This window comes from Bufo bufo, chromosome 6 (genome assembly GCF_905171765.1).
Source record: "Bufo bufo chromosome 6, aBufBuf1.1, whole genome shotgun sequence".
NCBI lineage: Eukaryota > Metazoa > Chordata > Amphibia > Anura > Bufonidae > Bufo > Bufo bufo.
The window spans coordinates 30,429,406-30,456,426 of NC_053394.1; the positions used below are offsets into that span (position 1 = coordinate 30,429,406).

At 45.2% G+C, this 27,021-nt stretch overlaps 1 protein-coding gene and 1 long non-coding RNA gene across 13 annotated transcripts in view; both read right to left on the reverse strand.

Annotated features, from left to right (window-relative positions):
* Positions 1-27,021, reverse strand: part of LDB1 (LIM domain binding 1) — a 145,468-nt gene that overhangs the window by 19,218 nt on the left and 99,229 nt on the right. For all 12 annotated transcript variants that reach the window (XM_040437835.1, XM_040437839.1, XM_040437833.1 and 9 more), the window contains exon 2: positions 2,758-2,860. In XM_040437835.1, the coding sequence (XP_040293769.1) occupies positions 2,758-2,860 (103 nt within the window). The remainder of the gene's footprint in view (positions 1-2,757; positions 2,861-27,021) is intronic.
* LOC121005231 lies at positions 4,706-14,457 on the reverse strand. The gene is made up of 3 exons (XR_005779893.1): positions 14,384-14,457; positions 10,898-10,899; positions 4,706-4,782 (listed from the first exon to the last, which is right to left on the reverse strand). It is a non-coding gene; the product is annotated as an uncharacterized LOC121005231 (long non-coding RNA).

The window sequence follows — 27,021 nt, forward strand, 5'->3', positions numbered from 1 at the left end:
TGACCGAAGCTCTGAATGAAGTCTCCAACTCAGATGAAAGACTTTGGGGCTTTCCAGCCTGTGCACTGAGAAGCTAGTAATATTCCACTGCTGTCTTAAAGGGGTTGTCCGGGTTCAGCGCTGAACCCGGACATGCCTCCATTTTCACCCAGGCAGCCCCCCTGACTTGAGCATCGGAGCAGCTCATGCTGCGATGCTCTCCCTTGCCCTGCGCTACATCGCACATGGCAAGGGCTCTTTTGTTTACAATAACACACTGCCGTTTTACAGGCTAGGGCATCGCTAAAGCCCGCCCATCAGTGCCGGTGACGTCACCGGACTTCCTGGCAGCCCCATGGAGAGCCCGGTACGTCACCGGAACTCTGGAAAATGCCTTTGCCTTGCGCGATTTAGCGCAGGGCAAAGGAGAGCATCGGAGCATGAACTGCTCTGATGCTCAAGTCAGGGGGGCTGCCTGGGTGAAAACGGAGGTATGTCCGGGTTCAGCGCTGAACCCAAACAACCCCTTTAAGGGACTATGCAGAGCTATGCTTTAGAGGAAAAAAGCCAGAGAACTTATGACTGTCTGGTTTAGCTCTGTAAGGCCTCTTGCACATGGCCGCTGTGGGTCCGTTCCGTGCATTGGGGACTGCAATTTGCAGTCCCCAATGCACGGGCAACTTCCTTGCGGCAGCCAGGACAGATCGAGACCCATTCAACTTGAATGGGTCCGTGATTCACCGCAAAAATGGGTGATGCGGAGTGCACACGGGCCGGTGCCCATGTATTGTGGACCCGCCGTATGCGGGCCGCAATACGGCCACGGGCACACAACGTTCGTGTGCAAGACGCCTTATCCTGTTTAAAGGCTGAAAACTGCTTAGTCATTCCCATGTACTTGCACTGAGGCTCAATACAAGTCTATGGCAACCTTGAACTACAACATTGTTTCGGTTAGGCTTTGCTTCTCCACCTTCACCCCTCCCACTAGAAGGTTCTGGACCAGTTGAAAACTGCATAAAGGTAGAACAATCAGAGCCTCTAGTGGTCTCCTCCGGAGAGCAGCAACATGTGGCGACACTTGGAAGTTCTCCCGGGGACCCAGTGTAGCATTGGGGGCCACCTCAAAATCAGCCACTGTATTAGATATTTTAGTGACAGTTGCATCAGTCGTTACATGTCGCATCTCCACCCTATTGACAGATCGCGATTAGACCCTGCACATGTTGCCATGTAGCCCCAGCGTAAGGTAAAACGGAAGCACACAAACTAACATAACTTAGAGGAGAACCATATTTGCCAGTATTATTTTTGTCATGACTATAAACTACAAGAGCCACAGACTTCTACAATGTAGAAACCATACTGTAACACCCTACAGGAAGCACACCGCCTTCACAATACTGTTCTGTAGCCTTTATGATCCAGTAACCATAAATGAACCACAAGGTTGACAAAATCAGTCATCAGATGTATAAGGAATCCTTCATACAACTTACAAAAATAAAAAATAAAATTAAAAAAGAATAAATCTCCTCTAGCCAAAAAACCTCCAAATGAGACCTTCATAAACTTCAGTTGTCAACTGGAGTCAATCTGAATAAAGGGGAAGCAGCACAACCATAGACATAGCACCATATATAACAGTGTGGCTGTGCGCGGTACTGCAGCTGACTGAAAGAGCCGGATCTCCACCATTCAAACACTGATGACCTAACGTAAGGATAAGCCATCAATGCTTTACCTCTGTAAAGACCCTTTAATATAGAAACAGGAAGGAAATTAAAGGGATACTTCCTTCCAAAAACACCCTGTGGATTTTTTTTTTTTTACAAACACAGGTAGATGATTTTCTGTCTGTAATTTTTGCAGACCCTCCATGTATTCTACTTTCTGTCCTGACTAACTTCATCTTTGTGTGGACTTTTAGCACGGCAGACCGACTTGCTTAAAAACAGTATTCTGGTTATATCAAGTTAGTAGATTAGTGAGAGTCTGGGACGCCCACTGATCATGAGAACGGGGGCCTTGTACACCGTGGAGCCCCCTTGAAATGAACAGAGGGCCAGTCGAGGATACACGCAGTCGCTCCCTTCATTTCTATGGGAGATAGTAGAGAACAGCACTCCGCAATCTCCGGAACTCCCTTAGAAATGTATGGAGCGCCCACGTGCATGCCTGACCGGCTGCTCTGTTCAGTTTGGTGGGCATTCTCATAACCAGAGAGGGTCCTAGCGGTAGGACCTCCACTAATCTAATAGTCATCTCTTATCCTGTGGGTAGAGCATAACTTTATATAACCAGAATGCCCCTTTAACTCTCTCAGTCAGAGCGCCCCCCCCACCTTAGTAATGACTCCATTAGAGCATCACTCATTACACTAATCAATGCAATGCTCTTCTGTGGACTTCTCTTTCTCTAGGTCTCTCAAGAGGACAAGAGAGCGGTCATACTCTTACCCCAATTGTACAACTACTATTATCATGAGGATTACCCTTCAGATAACATCTTTCCCTCACAGCAGTAAACTAAATAATAGATTGGCTATCTATATAGGAATTTTATCTCTCTGTGCCGACTGCGGGGACAAGATTTTGTATTTACGGTATTTTCAATCGGTATAGTACTTCCAAAATAAAAAAATAAAAAAAGGCAAAAACAGCCAAAAATATATTTAAAAAAATAATAATGTTGTCCTGTGAATACAGAGTTTATGAAAATACCCCTTTCTGACAGACATGTCACTTTAATCCCAGAATTGTAAAGGAGGGCACTTACCCCACATCTCGATCCAGCATTGTTCCTGGGTGGAAGGGGGGAAAGGCGTTGCCGTTGGGGGGCTCCTTTGGCGAGTACAGCTTGAAGGACTTGGAGGAACAGCCTGTAAAAAAATAAAACATGAAGTCAAGGATAAATATAAAAAAATATAAAAAATAAATAAATAAAAATACATTTTACATGGATTAAAAAATAAATATAAAAAAAAAAAAAAAAAAACACCCTTTGCTGGAGTTCTAGGAAAGGTGACTCAGAATTATTAACATACAGATCTATTGCTTAGCATGGCGCAGTACAAGATCTAAGAGCAGAAAACAGCGGTCACCGATCCAAACCTCCAAAAATCACCCGTCTGGCCTCAAGCAGATGACTATATTATGGATCCACGTTGTACAGATCTAAATGCACCGCCTATAGATTGCTACGGGCCTATATAGTTCTCAGTGTGAATACATGAGGGATAAAGTGTGTAAGAATTCCATTAAATACCATATTGCTGAGGCAGGTTTACTACTGTAATCACATTTTTCTAGATTTAGTAAAAAAAATAAAATAAAAAATACAAATGTGCTGTCTATAGCACCTTTCAGGGATGCCATATGGCGTGCATTATGGCTCTGCAATCTGGGCTTAAAGGGGCTCTGCACGTGGTCCCATAGTGTCGTTTGCATGAGGTCTTCATCACTATGCAATCATTAAAAAAAAGAACACAATTTAAATATCAAACATTCAGAGCGAGCCACACACCCTTGAGCCGTTGTATCAGCCATGTTTTATTTTAGGTGACCACCACCTTTTTTATTCCTCGCCCCTGTCCCTAGCACATCTCCTCCAGTAACCGTTGGTAGGTTTCTAAAAATGGTTGAAAATCAGATCCTATCAGAACAGAAACATAAGAGGCCGATGCAGCCTAGATCTCTTATACAACAATGAATGTCCATTTGCAGTGGAACTCCCCTTTAAGGCATCTCTGCTTGCAAAGTAACAACTACATTACAGCTGTGACTGGTCTGCGTCCATTAAGAATGCCATTTTTGCTACCTAAGACACCCAAATAGCATCAATATACACACGTAATGATGCGTTAATATAGGCCACGCCCACAGTGAGATGACATCGTGATGGTGACATAAGGCCTCTGGAATGAGAATATAAACACAGGCCACTGGCATTAGGATTTTTGGAATTTAAAGGGCATCTGTCAGCAGATTTGTCCCTATGACACTGGCTGACCTATTACATGTGCATTTGGCAGCTGAAGACATCCGTGTTGGTTCCATGTTCATATGTGCCCGCATTGATGAGAAAAAGGATGTTTAATATATGCAAATGAGACTTTAGGAGCAACGGGGGCGTTGCCGTTACACCTAGAGGCTCCTCTCTCTCTGCAACTGTCACACCCTCTGCACTTTGATTACCAGGTCCAGGTGTGTGGATATTTGCACTGCTTGATGAAAGTGTAGAGGGCGCGGCCAGTTGCACGGACACGGAGCCTAGGAGTAAAAGGGTCCATTCACACGTCCGTATGTGTTTTGCGGACGGCACATCGCCAGCACTCTCATAGAAAATGCCTTTTCTTGTCCGCAATTGCGGACAAGAATAGGACATGTTCAGTTTTTTTTGCGGAACGGAAGTGCGGATCCGGAAGTGTGGATCCTCAAATGTGGATGCGGACAGCACATTCCGGCCCCATTGAAAATGAATAACGGATGCGGATCCATTTTGCGGGCGTGTGAATGGACCCTAATGGTAACGCCCCTGTTGCTCCTAGAGGCTCATTTGCATACATTAAAACATCATTTTTCTCAGCAATGCGGGCACATAGGAACATGGGACCAACACAGATGTCAACCTGCCAAGGGCACATTTAAAACCCGCATTACACTGCCTGATTTTTTGGCAGATAATCGCAGTATTCACATGAATACTCGTTAGCGATCTGGCAGTGTAACGCTCCTTTCACATGAGTGAGTTTTCCACGTGGGTACGATGCGTGACGTGAACGCATAGCACCCGCACTGAATCCTAACCCATTCATTTTTTGTGGGTCTGTGGACACACAGTTCTGCGTTGCGTGAAAAACGCAGCATGTTCTATATTCTGCATTTTTCACGCAGCCCTGGCCCCATAGAAGTGAATGGGGCTTCAGTGAAAAATGCATAGCGTCCAGGTGTAGTCCGGATAAAGTCCTGGTGCAATGTGTTTTTCACGGATTTCTAAGAGATGTTGTTTGTAAACCTTCAGGGTTTTTTTTTCACGTGCTTGAAATACGCATCAAAACTGAAAATCTGAACGCAAATGCAGACAAAACGGACTGAACTTGCTTGCGAAATGGTGCGAGTTTCACTGAACGCATCTTGAGCCAATCTGTATGGTTCGTGTAAAAGAGGCCTAATGCTGCCACTGATTGCCTGATGAATGAGCAGAAAATGGTTTGCTGGCGGCAGATGGTGGTGTACAATAACGATCTGCCGCCAGTAAGCCACTATACAGCATGGGGACAAGCGATGGCACAACGATCGCTCCTCTGGGTCCTCCCCATGTTGCAGAGGAGATCGCTGCATGTAATAACAGGGGTCTCCTCCACTAGGGAGCAGGCGATTGCCAGAAGGGAAAGCTTCCCTCTCGACAATCATCTGCCACATCAGGCTGTATAATACCGCCTTAACAGGTCAGCCAGATACAAGTCTGCTGACAGATGCCTATTAAGCAGATAATTAAGAAGTTGGTTGAAACACAAGTTGGACAAGTTCACCAACCGGATCATATCATAACCTCAGAGGACCTTAGAACTCCACAGATGACCTACTGCAGAGTATAGGGACCTATAACTGCATCCAATAATGGTGTCATTACGGTTCTGTACAAGTACTGCATTGTGCGGAGCTATAATACAGTCCATCTACCGCTGCGTGCCTCTGATGTTATACTCAGGTTTTCTCCCAGAGTCATATGAAACCAGAAGGGATAATGTTTAAATACAGCACAACCCCTGTAAAGAGAACCCATCCCCTCTCCTGACATGTCTGTTTTAGCAACTGCCTGCATTCCCCTTTAATTCAATTTCTGCATCTGTTCTTATGACTCTATGATGTGCGATTCCTCTATTATTCCCACTAAAGTTATGAATGAATTGCCAGTAGTCTGCAATAAAAGGTCCATCTGGGTGTTACCAGTTGGGAGGGTGTCCCTGCACAGTCTGATCCTGGCAGCACTGATTACATAGTGTCAGAACACATAGTGCAGGAACACCCCCGCCCAGCTAGTAACACCCATCTGGACCTTTATTGCAAACTGCCGGCAATTCATTTATAACTTCTAGTGGGCATAATACAGGAACCTGACAACATAGAGTCTAAGAATAGCGGGTCCAGAATTGTTATTACATGGGGAATGCAGTCAGATACAAAAACAGACTTGTCCGGAGAGGTGACCGGTCCTCTTTAAGGCCTCATGCACACAACTGTATATGTTTTGCAGTCCGTGCAGCTTCCGTTTTTTTTTTTTTTGCAGCCCCATTAACTTCAATGGGTCCGTGGTCCGTATTTAGAGGCCGAGAATAGGACATGTTCTATCCTTTTGTAGAATGGACACACAGATCTGGAAAGAACACGGATGACATCCGTGTACAGTCCATTCTGGATTTTGCAGACCTATAGAAATGAATGGGTCTGTGTGCAATCCGCGGAAAAAATGTGGATGGGACAGACACGGATACAAAATAAGATTGTGTGCATGAGGCCTAAGGCCAGATTTACATGTCCGTATTCCGGACGTACTATACATCCCTATCATTCGGATTTGTCACGGCCCAAACGTGGATTTAACGGACCCGAAATCACAGCATCATAGATCCTTAAGGTGCTGCGAGTTTGGGTCAGTTAAACCTGCGGTTGGGCCAGCCCGTGACACATCCAAATAATACAGACGTATAGTACATAGGGGACACGGACGTTGTAAGTATGGCCTAAAGGGGCATTTCCCCATAGGATAGGTCATAAATGTCTGACAGATGTGGATTACCATACACATTTTTCTCCAAAATAGGGAACCTAAACCCAAAACCCCTGCACTATATGGCGAGGCGACTATGCGGCTATCTTTACACACACACAGGCCCAACCTTGTTGCCTATAGCGCCCAACCAAAACTCTGCTTTTATTTCTGTTCTGCCAAAGCAACCAATCACAGCACAGCTTTCATTTTACCAGAGCAGTTCAGGAAATAAAAGCTGAGCTCCGATAGGCCTCATTGCCCATAGCAACTAGTTTTCCTGTGTGCAGATCACTCCATTCACTCCTATGGCAGTCATGGAATCAGACGTTCTAGTGTGCCTGGCCGTCCATAACTCCCACAGAAGTGAATGGAGGGATCCGCACACAGGAAAACTAGTTGTTATGGGCAATGAGGCCTATCAGAGCTCAGCTTTCATTTCCTGAACTGCTCTGGTAAAATGAAAGCTGCGCTGTGATTGCTTGCTTTAGGCAGAACAGAAATAAAAGCAGAGTTTTGATTGGTTGGCCCTGTGTGCATGTAAAGTATACTGACACTTACACACAAGAAGAGTCTGAAGAGTCATATTTCACTGACACCAGTGTATACATTCACACAAAAATATACTATAGCAATGTCATCTATGGAAATACCAGAAACCAAAAATATATTCATCTGTCCAAAAGGAAAAAAAATCCCTAGTCCACGACACATCTTCATGGCATGTGACAGACCAAGGTTACCCCCTCCCCCAGTGGGGTGACCTACATCCTTTGTTCCCTGGCAGGGTGGCTTATGCACATGTCCGTGTTCCGCGGCCGAGAGCGGTCCATGGTATGCCGGGCTGGATTCCTGTTCAGAGCGGGAGCGCACGGCATCATTGGTTGCTATGACGCCGTGCGCTTCATGCCGCCGCTGCTGTACAGTAATACACTGGTATGATCTATACGAGTGTATTACTGTACAGCAGCGGCGGCATGAAGCGCACGGCGTCATAGCAACCAATGACGCCGTGCGCTCCTGCTCTCAGCAGGAATCCAGGCCGGGTTACCACGGACCACTCACGGCCGCGGAACACGGCCGTGTGCATTCGGCCCGAGGGCTGAAGCATGCATTTACACCAACAGATTATCTGACCAATTTCTGCCCAATCGGACCAATAGTTGGTGTGTATAATAAAAGATCTGTTTGGTCAGAAAATCTGTCAGATAATGTGTTGGTGTAAATGCACCTTAAGAAAATGCGGCAGACGCCGGTAAACATCTACCATATTGCCATGTGTATTTTGTTGAAAATACTTTCACTTTACAAAATGCATTTTGCAAAATAAATGAAGTAACGATAAATCTATCACAGAAATCATGAAAATTCTTAGTTTTCTATTAAAGCAATAATAAAAAGTTAATATAAACGCGATTATGATGTAAACTACACGGAAAGGCGATCAAACACCACGAGTGGCCCATGTGGCGTCGACCGCACTACACAACTATAGTCGTACATGTGGGTACGGCCATGTGTGGGGTAAATGCTTCCGAAAATACAGCAATGAAGTGGTTGAAATTTACAAGAAATCAGCAGCAGAAGAGAACTTTTAAACATTCAGCTCGTGAAATTCACAGTTGTTAACTGTCCCTAATTTGCCAGGACAGTCCCTGATTTTCAGAGACAAACGTGGCAAATTTGTGCTGTCCAGGGCCGAAAATGATTGGGTGTTTCTGGACAGGTTCAGCGGGATTTATATGCCCCAATTTTGCAATGAAATGTTGGCAAGTATTAAATTTACGCCGCAGATTTCCAGATGGGATTTCATCCTTTGCAATGCATAGGGTGAAATCTGTAGCAAAATCCATCCTGTGATTGAATCCGAATGGGGTTTTTTAGGGACAAAAACGCTGGGGTCCTTTTACACACCCGATTCCAGTCAATTGACACTTAAAAGGCCTTTACAAAGGCGATGGAAAGAGCGTTAGGATCAATGGAGGTCTGAGCCCAAGGCCTAATGCACACGACCGTATGTATTTTGCGGTCCGCAAAAAACACATACGGTCGTGTGCATGTAGCCTTAATGGAACATTCACACTGGAAAATACTCGGAAAAATCCAATGAGTGTTTTGTCTGGCAGAAAGCTGAGACTGAGCCTCAGAACAACACGGATTAGTCCTATTCAGTGTATGGCCGCCGCCACAATCTCAGCATGGAAACCATGGCGCGTTAAAAAATAAAAAAAAGCGCTGATCACTGCATCCCCTTGAAAACAGAATTTGCAGAATTTTCTAAAGACTGTGTGAACTAACCCTAAGGTTTCCTTCACACTTTTTTTGTGACAGTTTTTTGGGGAATGTGAAAATGCCATGAAATTCATGTTTTTTCTTTTACACAAGCCTTTCATCAGGTGGCTTTTTGGGTCACATTTCTGACATGCAATTTTTGAGGCTACTGTTTCCTCCTACAAATACGGGCTCATGCACACAGCCGTTGATCGGCCATTGCGGTCCCCAATGCACGGGCAACAAACAACATGTTCTATTTTTATTGTATTTTTTTTGGTGCAGAGGCACAGAGAGAGAAACCTCACGGAAGCACTCTGTAGTGGTTCTGTGGGGTTCCATGCCTCCGTTCCGGACCTTCCGGATTGCAGACCCATTCAATTGATGCGAGGTGCACACGGCCGGTGCCCGCATATTGCAGACCCACTGTTTGCGGGCCGCAATACGGGCACGGCAGGACAACGGCTGTGTGCATGTGCCCCATGTCTATGACACAAAAAAACTATTTCTATTGCATGTCATAATTAACATATCAATAATCTGTCCATGGCAGGGTTTTTTTTTGCAGTAAAACAACTATAAACTATGGGGGACATTTACTAATGAAAATGCGCCACTCTTCTGGTTCTCTGCAGCGTGCCATGTTAAAACTGCAGCAATTAATGGCTTTCCCTCACACTCCATAATAGACAATTTTCTTCAAACAGTTTATTTTTGCGGACCGTATGTGTAACCATTCATTTCAAAGGGTCCGCAAAAAAAAACGGAAGGTACTCCGTGTGCATTCCGTTTCCGTATGTCCGTATTTCCGTTAAGCAAAAAAAAATAGAACATGTCCTATTATTGTCCGCATTACGGACAAGTATAGGACTGTTCTTTTAGGGGCCAGCTGTTCCGTTCTGCAAAATACGGAATGCACACGGACGTCATCTGTATTTTTTGCGGACCGCAAAATACATACGGTTGTGTGCATGAGGCCTAAAACTGCACGGCCAATAACCGCGCAGCGCATGAACCCAGCCCAAAACCAATTTACATTAATTAAAGCAGAGGATTCTTCGGAATGAGAACTAAAACGGTTCTTCAATCTGGATCTGAATGAAAATAAAGTATTTCAAATAAATAAATAAAATAAAATAAAAACACAATCTATTCTTACACTGCAGATTGCTGAAGTACCAGGCATACATCAGGGTTCGCACATCCCCCTGCTCCTCGGGGAGCTGCATCTCATTAGCTGCTTGTCCATTTCCTTACTACTGGAAACCTTTAGAAAATTTAACTCTGTGCGGTTTTCTGCAAACATCAACCAAACACTCCATGGGAAAACAGGAAAGCCATTCTGATGTATGTTGCCGGAAACATTTACTATGCCAGAGTCCTTTGCTAAACATCACATGGAGTAATTATAGGCTGGGGTTTTTTTTTGGCATCTTTGAGGCAGTTTTCAATTTTTGGTGCATTTATTTTTATTTATTATTATTTTTTTTAACTAACAAAGAAAACAAATCAAAACACCAGTTCCAGATGTTACGTGAAAGTATAAGGGAAATATTAAAGGGGTTTTCCGAGATCTTTTCTGTGTTTTACGGGACACAAACACCAGACCCAGAGTATCATGTAATTTAAAAAAATAAAATAAAATGTGACTTTAAAAACGCAACTACAAAAAAAGCCTGCGAGTACTGCACTTTAAAAAAGGGTTTCCAAGACTTTTCTACTGATGACTAGAGATGGCCTTGCGGTTCGCCCGGCGGTCGTTTCACGGTGAACTTTGCTCGAACTTTTCTGGGATCCCTGGTGTTGTCCGTGGCTGGGGCAAGGAGACCGAGGATGACATTCTCCTGGGCGATGAGCAGGAGCCAGGCTGCTCCACCGCTTCCAATTTAGTGCAAATGGGGGCTTTCATGCTCCAGTGTTTGAAGAGGGACCCCCGTATAAAAAGCATAAAGGGAAAGGACCAGTACTGGGTGGCAACGTACTTGGACCCCCGATACAAACACAAAATGGCGGACATGTTACCAGCATCACAGAGGGCTGTCAGAATGTAGCATTTCTAGGCCTTGCTGCGAGAGATGCTGCATTCTGCTGTTGCGGGCACTGGCAGAGGAATTTCCAACCACAGAGAAACAGTTGCGAGTACCAATCCTACAGCGCATGCAAGAAGAGGGCGGTTTGAAGATGTGTTGGTCACTTCGGATATGAGATCATTCTTGCAAACAACCCATCGACAGCCGCCCTCCGGATCCAGCTTCAGGGAACGCCTAGAACGACTACATCGGGTTAACGGCCGATGTGGACACTCTGAGAAGCGAGGAACCCCTGGACTACTGGGTGTGCAGGCTTGACCTGTGGCCAGAGCTCGCACAATAATTTGCCATGGAACTCTTGGCTTCCCCCTCGTCGAGTGTCCTGTCCAAAAAGACGTTCAGCGCAGCAGGGGGGGGGGGGGGGGAATAGTGGCCGATAAGCGCACTGGCCTAGATCACGACAGTGTGGACTACCTAACATTTCTAAAAATGAATGGAGGCATGGATCTCGGAGGATTTCAACACATGTGACGAGTTGACGACCACGTTTAATTGAATTTCCTCATGACAGCCCACAAATATCCGCCACCACCCAGAACAATTAATGGTCCCAGTCTTCGGCAAATACAGCGGTATAAAAGGCATTTTCTGTCTGGTGAATGCCTAATGCCTAATGTTTGGAACCTCGGAGGAATTCAACACCTGTTTACGACGACCACGTGTTATCGAATTTCAACTATCATTTGTTTGTTTTTTCAAGAGGGGGGGGGGGAATTCGTTAGCCATGGTTTTAATCCAATTTTATATTTTTGGTTCTTTTAAACATATGTATTTGACATCTATTTGTAATGGTCTGCAGTAAAATTGATATGCAATGACAGTCTAATATACCTCCAGCCACATAGTCACAATTTATGTCAGGTGAATGCCTAATTTTTAAGGACCGTACTCCCGTGGCCTAAAATAAAAATTTTCTAGGCTCCAACAGGGCACATTTCTAAAAATTTCCCTTTAAGACGCATAAAAATGGCCCCTGATTAAAATACCTATTTTTTGGGGGAATTTTTGCCATTGATCCCCCTCTGGTATGTCACTGTCCATGTTGTGGGACGATTTGTGCACTTCTAGTAAGTATTTGGTGGCTGCAAATATGACCTGAAGGTTTTTCAGTTTCGCCTGCCATTAAAGTGAATAGTGCCCGCCGCGAACATTTGATCACGTTCGCGAATAGTCCCGGCCGATGTTCGTCCATCACTACTGATGACCCATCCTCTGGATAGGTCATCAGTATCTGATAGGTTGTGGGGTCCAACACCCAGGACCCCTGCCGACCAGCTGTTTGAGAAGGCACTGGCACTAGCTCTGTGGCCTTCTCACAGCTTTCCCAAGGCCATGTGAAGTCATGTTCATCTGAGACATGGCCTAGGTGCAGCTCAGCCAAGCACAGCCACTATCAAATGGACGGCGCTGTACTTGGTGAGCAGGCAGAAGGCCGTGGTGATCACAGAAGTGCTGGTGCCTTCTCAAATAGCTGATTAGCGAGGATCCCTGGTGTCGGACCCACACCGATCAGATACTGATAACCGATCAGAGGATGGGCCATCTGTAGAAAAGTCTCAGAAAACCCTTTTAAGTGCAGTGCACACAGGGTTTTTTGTAGTGGCGTTTTTTGACACTTTAGGTGTGTTTTTTATCACATCACACTCTGGGTCTGGTGCTTTTGTGCCATAGAACTAGTGTGCAACTAGTTTTTAAAGGCATTTTTGCATGGTGCTTTTTGTGCCAACATATTTGCTTCTACTTCCCTATTGAAAAGATGCAAGACATACAAAAAATGCCAGGTGGTAAGCTTCCTTCGGGAGGAGTCCTCCCACGCTTTCTCCTCTCTTTCCAATGAAAAACACATGCAAGTTCTGTTAGAGCTACGTCCACGTATTTGAGGGAAGGACTGGGCTGTCAGATAAAGAAGTAATGAAGGCATACGGCCAACTTTAGCCAACAATGGGTCTACAAACTTTTTGGGTCGATTTCTGTTGATGTCAGAGAGGCTTCTGCTTGTCAGGATACAACAAAAACAATCTGGCTGCTGAAAAATCGTACAAGCTCCTATAACTGGGTGTAACTGGACCTACCACTCAACCAGAACCCTCAAACAAGAAAACAATGTGGGTTCACGAAGAGCAGTCTCACCAATAACGTTCTCTTTTGTGTCTGGTATGAATGGAGCTCCAAGAGGAAACAGGCTGTCTCAGTTTCAAGAAGTGATGTTCAAAATGGCAAGTTATTCCTGGGAACCCAACATAAAAAAAACAGTCCTTTAATGCATCTTCTTAAAAATAGAAAAATACCTGCGCGTTTCAGATGAAATGTATTAACCTTAGCTATGGCACATAACTAAGAATGATGCGTTTTATACGAAAAGCGTAGGATATTTTTCCACCGTCTTGTATGTGTATTTTCAGGAAGATACAATAAAAGGATAGTTTTTTTTAAAGATGGGTGCTGAGGAACAACTTATAATTTTGGATGTAATTGGACCGACCGCAGGTCTAATGATCAGAAATAACAGAGCCATAGATTCCTACGAGGCTCTTAGTTTGGGTCATTAGATATGTGGTCAATCAGAATCTGTTCCTGAAAATCGGCCTAAAAAAACCCTTAAGGGTACGTCCACACATGAGGTTGCTGTACATGGATGGACATACCTCCCTACACTTCATTAGCAATCCATCCCTGGATCTGCCCAATAACATCCATGAACACCCATATTAGGGTACTTCTGCCACCCTTGGTAGTGGGTACAATGGCTCACATCTGGGTTTTCCCAAATATCTTCTTGAAACCTAGGCTCCTGATGGCCATTCAGCTATTTCATCCAGCCGAAAAAAAATTGAAAGGTGGCTCGAAAGTGGCTTTCTCCAAGTCTAAGGCCTCTTGCACACGACCGTATGCCCTCCGACACACACGGTCCGTGAGCGGGCCATATGTCCCAGAGCGTCATTGATCGTGCGCACACAGCATCATAGAATACAATGATGCTGTGCACATCTGGTCGTCCCGCGGTGGTATCGGCCTGTACTCCTAAGATCATATGAGTGTGGTATAAGAGCCCCGCGGGCGGCCCGACGTGCACAGCATCATTGTATTCTAGGATGCTGTGTGCTCCCGTGCGCACGATCAATGCCGCTCCAGGACATATAGCCCACTCACGGATCGTGTATCTCGGAGGGCATACGGTCGTGTGCAAGAGGCCTAAGGCCCCTTTCACACGGGCGAGTATTCCGCGCGGATGCGATGCGTGAGGTGAATGCATTGCACCCGCACTGAATAACGACCCATTCATTTATATGGGGCTGTTCACATGAGCGGTGATTTTCACGCATCACTTCTGCGTTGCATGAAAATCGCAGCATGCTCTATATTCTGCGTTTTTCACGCAACGCAGGCCCCATAGAAGTGAATGGGGTTGCGTGAAAATCGCAAGCAAGTGCGGATGCGGTGCGATTTTCACGCATGGTTGATAGGAGACGATCGGGATGGAGACCCGATCATTATTATTTTCCCTTATAACATGGTTATAAGGGAAAATAATAGCATTCTGAATACAGAATGCATAGTAAACTAGCGCTGGAGGGGTTAAAAAAATAATAATAATAATTTAACTCACCTTAGTCCACTTGATCGCGTAGCCCGTCATCTCCTTCTGTCTCCTTTGCTGAACAGGACCTGTGGTGAGCATTAATTACAGGAACAGGACCTTTGATGACGTCACTCCGGTCATCACATGGTACGTCACATGATCTTTTCCATGGTGATGGATCATGTGATGACCAGAGTGACGTCATCAAAGGTCCTTTACCTGTAATTAATGCTCACCACAGGTCCTGTTCAGCAAAGGAGACAGAAGGAGATGCCAGGCAGCGCGATCAAGTGGACTAAGGGGAGTTAAAATTATTATTTATTTTTTTTAACCCCTCCAGCCCTATTGTACTTTGCATTCTGTATTCAGAATGCTATTATTTTCCCTTATAACCATGGTTATAAGGGAAAATCATACAATCTACAGAACACCGATCCCAAGCCCGAACTTCTGTGAAGTTCGGGCTTGGGTACCAAACATGCGCGATTTTTCTCACGCGAGTGCAAAACGCATTACAATGTTTTGCACCCGCACATTTTCCCGCAACGCCCGTGTGAAAGAGGCCTAAGGGAGATGCTGCCTTGGCCGTCTCCATAATCCCAACATACGTCAGTGGAGGGAGCCTGGGGTCTGGGTGCCTCACCAAATTTGTTTGCCTGGAGGACTCCACCAACCTTCCAAGGACTTTTATACTGGTGACCTATCCTCAGGATAGGTCATCGGTATCTGATCGGTGCGGTCCGACACCTGAGACCCCCGCCGATCAGCTGTTTAAGAAGGCGCGCAGTCTTCTATTAGCTTTCCAAGCACAGCGCCGTACGTTGTATAGCGGCTGTGCTGGGTATCAGCCCCATTCACTTCAACGGAGCTGAGCTGCGCCTCTGCCATGTGACCGATGAATGTGACATCACATGGACTAAGCTAAGCTGCGAGAAGGCTGCGGCACTGCTGCAAGCTCCACTGCTTTCTCAAACAGCTGATTGGAAGGGATTCTGGGTGTCGGACCCCTACTGATCAGATAATGACGACCTGTCCAGGGGAGCAAGAGAGCTGGGAGCCAGTGCTGGGAAGCAGGCGAGTAAGATTCCCTTCGCAGGTCTGCCAAGGGAGGCCAAAACCCCTCTCCCCAAGGTACACAATACTTTTGAGGTGCCCACAGACAAAAAGTAATGACAACCAAACCCGCCGCTAGACCGGCCAGTCTTATATGTATGAGTGTGTGTAGATTTTGGGGAAAAGGATCGATCAGGCATGTTGAATTGTAAAGACAGATCCTTTTATTCTCAAGGGAGCCAAGCCACTGCCAGAGAGGTCTACCTGTGGCTTACCTCCGCTCCCCATGGACACATGCCGAACCGAATATTTGAATGGGAGAGTCAGAAAGAAAAGTTATATGCACACTTTTACAGGGTTGTAAATGAGATTTTATGACTAAGCAGTCACAAACATCGGTCACCATAGTCTTCCCTGTTAACTTTGTGGAAAACCACAGACTGAAACCACAAGCTACTTTATACTAGTTTCTTTTTATAAAATGTCAGTTTTCGCACCTTTTGTGTTGTTCTCATTGCAATACTGCTGCACCTTTTGCCACCCTACGAGGAAGCTTTAGGCTCCCAAGTTCAGCCCCATCTACAATTACTGTGGAGTCTTCTCATACGGGTCCGGTCACGGTCAAGTTCTCACCAGATGGGAGATGTTGCTGCCAGCAATGAGTGAAAGAGAGGGCAGCTGTCATAAATGGAAGGATTCGTAGTCTGAAAATAAATATGACCAAGACCACAGGAGTCCTGGGAGGGAGGGATGGGGTCTTCCTTATTGAGAGCAGCAATGCACAAAACAATAAGGAGCCCATGTGATTTATTTATTTTTTAAATCACCCTGCAAGACAAAAAAAAAAAACTCAAAAAGTTTAGGAGGTGTTCCCATCTGAGACATCTATGGCACACTGGTAGAATATGCCATAAATATGGGTCAAACCTCTGGGACCTGCTTCTATTTCAAGAATGGGACCCAGCAGTGAATGGATGGGTGACTGCCCATGTGCGGTGTCCTCTCCATTCACTGCTATGGGACTTCCAAAACTAGTCGTTCAAGTTAGTGCAAAGCTACTTCCAGAAGTCTCATAGCTCTCCACTCACTTCGGGGCCCCGTTCTTAAGATGGGATCTGCACCTATCGGACACTTATGGCAGCTGAACAAAAATCTAATGTACATGGGGAACTTCTGGCTCTCCCCTGATAGGCGATTTGGAAACATACAATAATGTTTAAACAGTAAGTACATTAAAAAAAATTGGGCTGGGCATAAAATTTTCAATAGATGGTTCCGCAAAAACGGAACAGATACGGAAGACATACGGATGTATTCATTATTTTTTTGGCGGAACCACGGATCATTATTTGTGGGCAATAATAGGACAAGTTCTAGCTTTCAGCGGAATGGAAATACGGAATGCATACAGAGTATATTCAGTTTTTTTTTGCGGAACCATTGAAATGAATGGTTCCGCATATGGAGCGCAAAAGGAACCCGCAAAAATGGAACGAAAAAAAAACAAGAGGCCAACCACTGGCCTAAAAAGGTAGAATCAGACACTTTAAATGCCTGAGACCAGCACACAGTATGGTTCCCACAGTGTAACAACCAGCAGCCATTACATCTGCACCAAATTTCTATAATATATATATATATTTTTATAATCAGACTCCACCATCCAGCCACCAACTTATATCCAGTCACGTAACAAAACGTACGGGAGAAGAGAGCTTCTGAATGCAGTCTACTGATCATACCGCAAACCCATATGAGGCTGCTGGATTAAAAAATCACTGTTTCATTTTCTGTTCTTCTGATCCAACAGAAGAACAGAGTAAAAAAAACAGGATCCTGTAAAAAAAAAAGTTAGGGCTCGTGCACACAACCGCACCGTGTTTTGCGGTCTTCCAAAAAAAATAAAAAAATAAAAATAAAAGTGTCTGATGCAGACCCAAACAACAGTCGTGTGCAAGGGCCCTTATGCACATTTGGCATCCGTTTGAGACACTTCTGTCCGAGATCTGTTTTTTGGGACATAAAAAATAAAAAATACTGCATGCAGGACTTTGTCCATCTAAAAAAAATTGATCTCAGATGGAAATGGCTCGAACGGATGCCAAATGTGCATAACTGATGGACAGAACCAGTTTTTATTTTATAGGATCACGTTTTTTGGATTTTTTTTTTCTGTTCTTCTGAAGGATCAGAAGAACGGAAAATTAAACAGTGATATGAATCCAGCCTTAGGGTCCATTCACACGTCCGTTATTTCTTTCCTGATCTGTTCCGTTTTTTGCTGAACAGATCTGGACCAGATCTGGACCCATTCATTTTCAATGGGTCCTGAAAAAAAAAAATCAGACATTGAGCTGTCAGTTTTTTTCCAGGACCCATTGAAAATGAATGGGTCCAGATCTGTTCAGCAAAAAACGGAACAGATCAGGAAAGAAAAAACGGACGTGTGAATGGACCCTTAGTTGGCTATTTAAAAACAGTAGCCACCCAAAGGTGATAGGTCCACTGTCATCAGAGGAACTGGTTCCTCAGAGTAGAAGACACCATAACTATATTCATTTTTCATTACATAACTTTTTTTTAAATTAGTTCCCGATTCAGTTTGCAGAGAAACAAGACATAATAAATTAATCATAAAAAAAAGGTACAAGGATGTGAACATAAAAAAAAAAAAAAATCATTAGTGGAGTGGAGATTCAAAAAAATATGTTCTCCCACTCCAGGTTCTGAGAACAGCCAAGCAAGTGTGCATTTTTGGGGTTGTAGTTTTACCACAGCTGGAGTGCCGGAGGTTAGCCATCACATGGCCTAGATCAGGCATGCTCAACCTGCGGCCCTCCAGCTGTTGCAAGACTACAACTCCCAGCATGCCCGAACAGCCTACAGCTATCAGCCTACAGCGGGGCATTGTGGGAGTTGTAGTTTTACAACAGCTGGAGGGCCGCAGGTTGAGCATGCCTGGCCTAGATGATATAACAAGTCAAATCGGGGCTTGTCTAAAGTGGCCTTTACATGGGCCTATGCCGACTGTATGGGGTAACAATCATTAGAACGATCTTTCGCTCCCCATACAGTTTCATTGCTGTCGGCCACTAGTCCAGTTTACATGATGGGCTGCCGGCAATGATGTTTGTAGCCATAAAATTTGCAATCAATGACTGGGAAAGGCCAAATATGATTCAGTGTAAAGGGCTCTTGAGGTAGTGTTGATGTACTATGCCTCCATGTGGTGCTGAGAATACCTCCGTTATATGGCATTTAATGAAGCACGCCGCATCGGTGATATATGGTGGTACAATACGGTTTCATACACCTCCATGAGTCCTTACTTCTCTGCACAACCCAAAATCTGAAGGCGTAATATGGTCATGCGTGAGGAATTTTTGGCATCAAGTGTATAGGGACAGGTAGCTTCTACAAGGTCTCTTTAAGAAGGTCAGCTTAAGCCACTCTCGGTCACAGACAAGGGTCCCCCTCTCTACAGAATCCACAACATGAGAAGTGACTGGAGAAGACACACAAGGGTCCCCCTCTCTACAGAATCCACAACATGAGAAGTGACTGGAGAAGACACACAAGGGTCCCCCTCTCTACAGAATCCACAACATGAGAAGTGACTGGAGAAGACACACAAGGGTCCCCCTCTCTACAGAATCCACAACATGAGAAGTGACTGGAGAAGACACACAAGGGTCCCCCTCTCTACAGAATCCACAACATGAGAAGTGACTGGAGAAGACACACAAGGGTCCCCCTCTCTACAGAATCCACAACATGAGAAGTGACTGGAGAAGACACACAAGGGTCCCCCTCTCTACAGAATCCACAACATGAGAAGTGACTGGAGAAGACACACAAGGGTCCCCCCTCTCTACAGAATCCACAACATGAGAAGTGACTGGAGAAGACACACAAGGGTCCCTCTCTACAGAATCCACAACATGAGAAGTGACTGGAGAAGATGACATACAAGGGTCCCCCTCTCTACAGAATCCACAACATGAGAAGAAGTGACTGGAGAAGACGACATACAAGGGTCCCCCTCTACAGAATCCACAACATGAGAAGAAGTGACTGAAGAAGACAACACACAAGGATCACCCTAGCCTTCTTATCTACTCACAGTTCCACCTTCAGTAGTCCCCTAGTATCAATAAAATAATCTCGCCTAATACCATGGGAGCTTAGAGGCTGAAGAAATAAGTATTTCCATGGTACACAAGACCGCGCAGAGTGTGGGAGGGTCTGGTACGATTAGCAGATCTATTCCTGGCATCATAACTTCCCTGCTCTCCAGGAAGACGCCTGGAAACAGCTAGACGAGGAAGAGGAAATCTGGGAATCTCCGGTGGTTCGGAGGCATGTACAGGCGCTCCTGTAGGGAACAAAACATGGCCGCAGCAGCATAATAAACCCTAAGGCCTCTGTCACATGAGCATTACGGATTGGCTCAGGATGCGTTCAGTGAAACTCGCACCATTTCGCAAGCAAGTTCAGTCAGTTTTGTCTGCGATTTCGTTCGCCGTTTCAGTTTTTCCATGTGATTTTTACATAACAAACAACACTTATGTGCACAGATCCATTGAAATGAATGGGTCAGGATTCAGTGCGGGTGGTATGTGTTAACATCACGCATTGCACCCGCACAGAAAACTCGCTTGTATGAAAGGGGCCTAAAACTTGTAGAACCCACAGTATGGACAAGGGCGTAACTACCATAGCGGCAGACCATGCAACTATGGGGCCCAGTGCAAGAGGGGGCCCAGTTGGGATCATCCCCTCTTCTACTGGGGTGAAAACCTGGTCAGGACTCTATCCTCTAAAGGAACAACTTTTAGCAAATGAGGCAGTGGAGAAATGGCCCAAGGGTCATTGAAAAGGGTTTAAAAGGAAACCCTTCTGTCCTGTGTGGGGGGGCCTGGTTTGATCCTTTACTTCTCTATGTACGCCACTGAGTATGGACCAGTTCTCACTAGGGCCAACTTAAAGGGGTTTTCCGAGATTTTCTTACCAACGACCTCTCCTTAGGATAGGTCATCAGTATCTGATTGGTGGGGGTCCAACACTCAGGACCCCCCGCCGATCAGCTGTGTGAGAAGGCCGCAGCCTTCTCTCATCTTTTCCTAGGCCAGTGATGTCACGTTCAGCGATCACATGGCCTAGCAGCAGCTCAGCCCCATTGATGTGAATGGGGCTTAGTGTGATACCAAGCACAGCGAAGGTTGCAGCACTCACAGGAGAGCCACTGCCTTCTCAAACAGCTGACCGGCAGTGGTCCCGGATGTCGAACCCCAACCGATCAAATACCGATGACCTATCCAGATGATAGGTAATCAATAAAACAAAATCCTGGAAAACCCTTTTAAGAATTGTCTCAGATTTCGAGGCGGATCTACAGTATTTTATCCGCTATGTTGTTTTGGGAACCCCAGCTACTGTAAACTGCTGCAAAATGTGCCATGTTTGAAGGTGGCTAAAAACACACACCATCAGCCCTGGCATGATCCACCTGCAATCTACTGCAAATGCCAGGATCCTGTGGTTATAGAACAAAAGCTTGAAGCTTCTGAACTCCAAGGGATTCACCAGGATTTGGCAACTTTCACTTCAAACTTAGGGCCCTTGCACACGACCGTATGCCCTCCGAGACACACAGTCCGTGAGCGGGCCATATGTCTCAGGGCGGCATTGATCGTGCGCACGGGAGCGCACCACATCATAGATTACCATGATGCTGTACACGTCGGGTCGCCCTGCACTGATAAGATCATATCCCGCTGGGGGCTGACGTGCACAGCATCATGGTAATCTATGATGCTGTGTGCTCCCGTGCGCACGATCAATGCCGCTACGGGACATATGGCCCGCTCACGGACTGTGTGTCTCGGAGGGCATACGGTCGTGTGCAAGGGCCCTAAGTTTGGAGTGAAAGTTGACAAATCCTGGTGAATCCCTTGGAGTTCAGAAGCTTCAAGCTTTTGTTCTGTAACCACAGGATGACATTCGTGTGCATTCCGTATTTTACGTTACAGCTGGCCCCAAATAGAACAGTACTATCCTTGTCCGTAATAGGACATGTTCTATTTTTTTGCGGAACGGAAATACAAACATACGGAATGTACACAAAGTACCTTTTTTGCGGACCCATTGAAATGAATGGTACGGTATATGGTCCGCAAAAAAATAAAACAAATAACGGAACGGACACAGAATGAAAATACTTAGTGTGCTATGAGGCCTTATAGTCATACTTCCTCCTATGTGGCAAAGTGACCAACGTCACTGTACCACTGTTTCTGTGTCAGTTCTCAAGGACACTTAGATCAGCCATATTTTCCTGTTATGACCAATTTCCCACCATCCAGCTGAACATGGATGTTCATGTAGATGGGGTGATAATTACCGGCCAAAAATAGTTTTTATCCTAAAAAAAAAAACTGCTTAAAAACAAGGTGTCCTCCATAGCAGTCATCAGGATTCTTTACTTCACTTAAAAGCAGTATTTACGTATTTCCAAAAATCTTATGCCAGTGTCGGGCAATTCCACCCTAGCAGTGTCGGACTGGGGTACCTAGGGCCCACCAGTAAAATGTATTTTGGGGGGCCACCATACAGATACATTCGAATATCCTAAATAGTTTAACAAGTTTTTTTTATATAAACACCGGCTGGTTGAGGGGCTGTACATTGAATATATGTATGTAGTGCAGTAAGTCTACTGTGTTATGTGCCACTTGTGCAGAGAGTGGGAGACTAGGGGCCCACCTTGCTCAGGGGCCCACCGGGGGATTCACCTGTAACCCTGTGGGCCAGTCCGAGCCTGCACCCTAGTATCAGGTACTGCTAGAAATCAGATACTGCCAACGTTTTGGGTAATCCGAGGTCTATGAAAGTTCTTAACTAGACATCTACAAAAGTCAGATTAGCTTCTCAAGTGGTCTACTTGCCTCCTAAAGTCTACAATAATGTTGACCATTTTTGCCTTATGTGCCCCCCTACGAAAGCTCCAAGAAACTTCCACAAAGTATTCCGAAATTCTTTCACATCGGGGGAAAAAAAAAAAAAAGGTTTCTACACAAAATGAAATGTCTCACCAGTAACAACCAAGAATACTACAAAAGCGTGCCCAAAACCCTGGCAATCTTTGGCAAGTCCTGCCAAAATCTTACGGTCTACAAAATCTGCCACTGAAGGAAACGGGGATCAGACAAGTTGGATTGCAAACCATCCAATCCTATTGATTAGCTCAATCACAAGCATGGGTTAGTGAATTTCATGCCGATTTAAGCATGGAAACCGTGCCTAAATGCAACAAGTGCGAGCATGGCCTATGGTTCCTTTAGGGCTTGTTCACACGGCCGTTGCCCCTCCGTTGCCATATTGCGGCCTGCATACGGCGGGTCAGGGCACCGGCCGCGTGCATTTCACATCACGGATGCAGACCCATTTACTTGAACGGGTCCGCAAATCTGGAGATGCGGTACGGAAGCATGGAAGGGAACCCCACGAAAGCACTACGGAGTGCTTCCATAGGGTTCCGTTCCTTCGCACCACAAAAAGATAGAACTTGCTCTATCTTTTTGCGGAACAGACGGATCGCGGACCCATTTAAGTGAATGGGTCTGCGATTTGCGGTCCACAGCACGGGCAGCACACGGTCATGTGAACAAGCCCTTAATTTGTGATGACATGGAGGCATAATGAGCGCCCATGAAACGAGTCGATCAACACTCTAGGCCTCACTCACACCAGTGAATCAAGGACATGTGCTCTCCATGTTCTCCAAAGGCAGCACACGTATCCATTGATTTTACTGTATCTGTTCGCACATCAGTGGTTTAAAATCGCTGGGACATGCACTACTTCGGTCCATGATGCGAACCAAACACACCCATTGAAGTCTACGGGTCTGTGAAAAACCACTGACACTACATGGATGGCATTGGTTTTTCATGGACCTTTGTAGGACATATGCTGGAAATTAATTTACAGCCTAGCAGTGTCCGTACAGAGGAACTGACATGACCAGGGGAAGGGTGGGTTTAGATGGTACATACTTTCCTATAAAACAACATGCAATGCATGTAAAAAAAAACTGCACTATATGGCCAAAAGCAGTCAGGCGGTTTGAGTTTTTTTCCCTTTGTCTCCACAAAAAACACCCAAAACTGCCCCTAAGAAGGCTTTTATATGGGACAATAGAAACTGCATGTGAGTTGAATGATCACTCGTACATAGCCGATTGTGGGGGTCCAACTCCCAGCGCCTTCTGCCAACCAACTGTTGGAAGAGGCTGTGATGCTCCGTTAGTGCTGCGGCCTCTTCCTAGTCCAGCGACGTCACGTTCATATGGTCTACAAGCAGCCTAGACTGAATGGGCCTGGACTGCAATATTAAGCACAGCCGCCATACAATGTACGGCGTGGTACTTGGTTAGCAGTGAGGAGGCCGCAGCATTTACTGAAACACCTCATACATATCCGATTGTGGGGGTCCAACTCCCAGAGCCTTCTTATGATCAACTGTTGGAAGAGGCTGTGATGCTCTGGTAAGTGCTATGGCCTCTTCCTAGTCCAGTGACGTCACGTTCATTGGTCACATGGCTACGTGCAGCATAGTCCGGTTTAAGTTGAATGAGCCTGGACTGCAATACCACGCACAGCCGCTATATAGTGTACGGTGCAGTACTTGGTTAGCAGTGAGGAGGCCACAGCACTCACTAAGGCACCTTAGCCTCTTCAAACAGCTGATCAGTGGTGGTGCCGGGAGTCAGGTCCCCACTAATCAGATATTGATGACCTACCCTACGGACAGGTCACCCATAGTCTAGTCCTGGAAAACCCCTTGATGCACCTATATACTATTCAGCATGTTTGAACACTACAGTTAGCCGACGTCTTACAGAAGATTTTCAAGGACTTAAGTCTTGTTTCAGGAAATGAAGTCTTGATGCTTCTGTAAAGTACGCGCCGGCGCAAATTTGTCCCCGAGCCATTTCTAAATCCCAGAGAATCCTTTAAAAGGTTCATTATGACCAGCAATACAAAGGAAAGACAGCCATACATTGCCAAATCTCTCCCCAACTCCCATGGATGGTGACTCATCTCCTGCTCACACACTCCCTCGCTTTTCTCAACAGCAAAACGTACCCAAATCCTTTCCCAAAAAACATTTTCCAAATTCTTGAGTCACAGAGAGCACTTCTCAGAAGCTCAACTACCTCCTCATAGGTGAACCAACCATTAAATGAAATGGTCCAACCATGACCGAACCCAACATGGAGGCTTTGTAACTAGGCTTTGGGTATGGATTTTGGAAAGGACGTGTTACCGAACTGAAAAATGATTGCTGCTGCCATCATGCCCAGGTTCACACATCACATAAATGTTACACAGCCATGTAAGCATTCGATGAAGTCTGCATAAAAAAATAAAAAAAATCGGTGGCATTTTTGGCAACGATCAGGGCCTCCAACCATTGACACTTGATTGTACTTTGCCGCGGAGCAGATTCTGCAGCCAATAGGAGAGGTGTGAACCTGGCTTACAGCCAGCCATACAGAATGCATCCTAGAGACAGGCCACGTTCAGACGTGGCAGATTTCACACCGCAAATCCATCACAGTGCAATACATTTGGATGGGGTTTTTAAAAACGCATTGAGAAACGTACATACTGCGGATGTCCAAACCAAAGACACGCTCACTTGTAGAAACGGTGGAGGTTTTCACCATGGATTTCACTCTATAGAGAAACATGAGGTGGATCGCCACGGATAGGAGGAGGGATCCACATCCAAAAAATTCCATCTTATCCTTATGAGGCCTCAGGCGGACAGCGCTCACATGGCCACATTTTGCCACCCATATTATGCAGTCGGGTCAGACCTCGCGGCCATAATGCAGACATTAAAATGTGACCATTAGTGTTGAGCGAACTTCCGTTTCCAAGTTCGGCATACAAGGCTCGGGAGATCTAAGAATTCCGTTATGGATTCCGCTACCACGCGGTCCATGGCAGAAAAATCCATAGCAGAATTCTTAGATATTCCGCACCCTGTACGCCGAACTTGAAAATAGAAGTTCGCTCATCCCTAGTGACCACATATCGCATAGCCATCCGAGGACTTCGGATACATTCCTACATAGTGGATGTTGCTGCACTCACGACCGCATACTGTATTACCAAAAAGTGGGACCTGTGCTATCTGCAGAACTGCGGCAATTCATGGTAAATCCACATGTGAAAGCGTCCACCGCATCCGGTAAAAATAAATAGTTATATATTGTGCGTTGTATATTATATTTACAGTCCACTTTGCTATCCCATGCAGATTAAAAATGGAAACCCTGCAGGATGGTCCCGAACAGAGGCCAAAAGGGACACTCTTGGCATCCGTTGGCGTAATGGGGGCCTATAGGCATATTCAAGAGATATATTGGAGCTTTTTTTTTCCCCTCGGTTAAACAGACAGTCGGAAAAGACCCTAATTTTGGGCGCGACAAGTCCTACAACCATGTAGCACCCAAGTATCACAGTGTGGTAGGGCAGCCCTAGGAATAAATGGGGTCGCAGTGCGACTCACATGATTGCTGCAACCGCGACCCGCAAAACATCCACCACCGTTGGATTTTTTTAGCGATTCGCATGTCGCGGCCCGAGTTGCACTGTGATCCCATTCATTCCTATGATTGCCCAGCTTCACTGCAATACTTCGGCATGACATTTGCGCACAATGGATTTCGCCACTTATCCGCCCCATAGATAAATCGAATAAAATAATAGTAGTTACTAGTACAGTAAAATAAACCAAACATAAAGAGCTATCAATATTTACGGTAATTGGAATTAGCTTCTTAAAAATCAAAATAAAAAGTGATTAAAAATACAAAAACAGCTACAAAATAATGAAAAAAAAATGTATATAATATATATATATATATATATATATATATATATATATAAATAAATAATCAAACCAAAATATAATAGGGAAACAGACCAAATCAAGCAGTTTCCATTATGTGGTTTACAATATTAGAAAGGGGACAAAATAGCAAATCGAGAGATCCACCAGCGACACCCCCGCTACAATACGCAGGTGTATATATTACAATACGACCATTTTCTCCATGATCTGTCCCTGTTCTCATGCAGGATGAAACTGTTTATTTTCTTTGAAGCAATCATTTGTTTTAGCAAGCTGAGATTATCAAAGCTGTAAAGCAACAGTAAAGGAAGGGGGATGGGGAAAAAAAAAAAGGGGGGGGGGGCACTA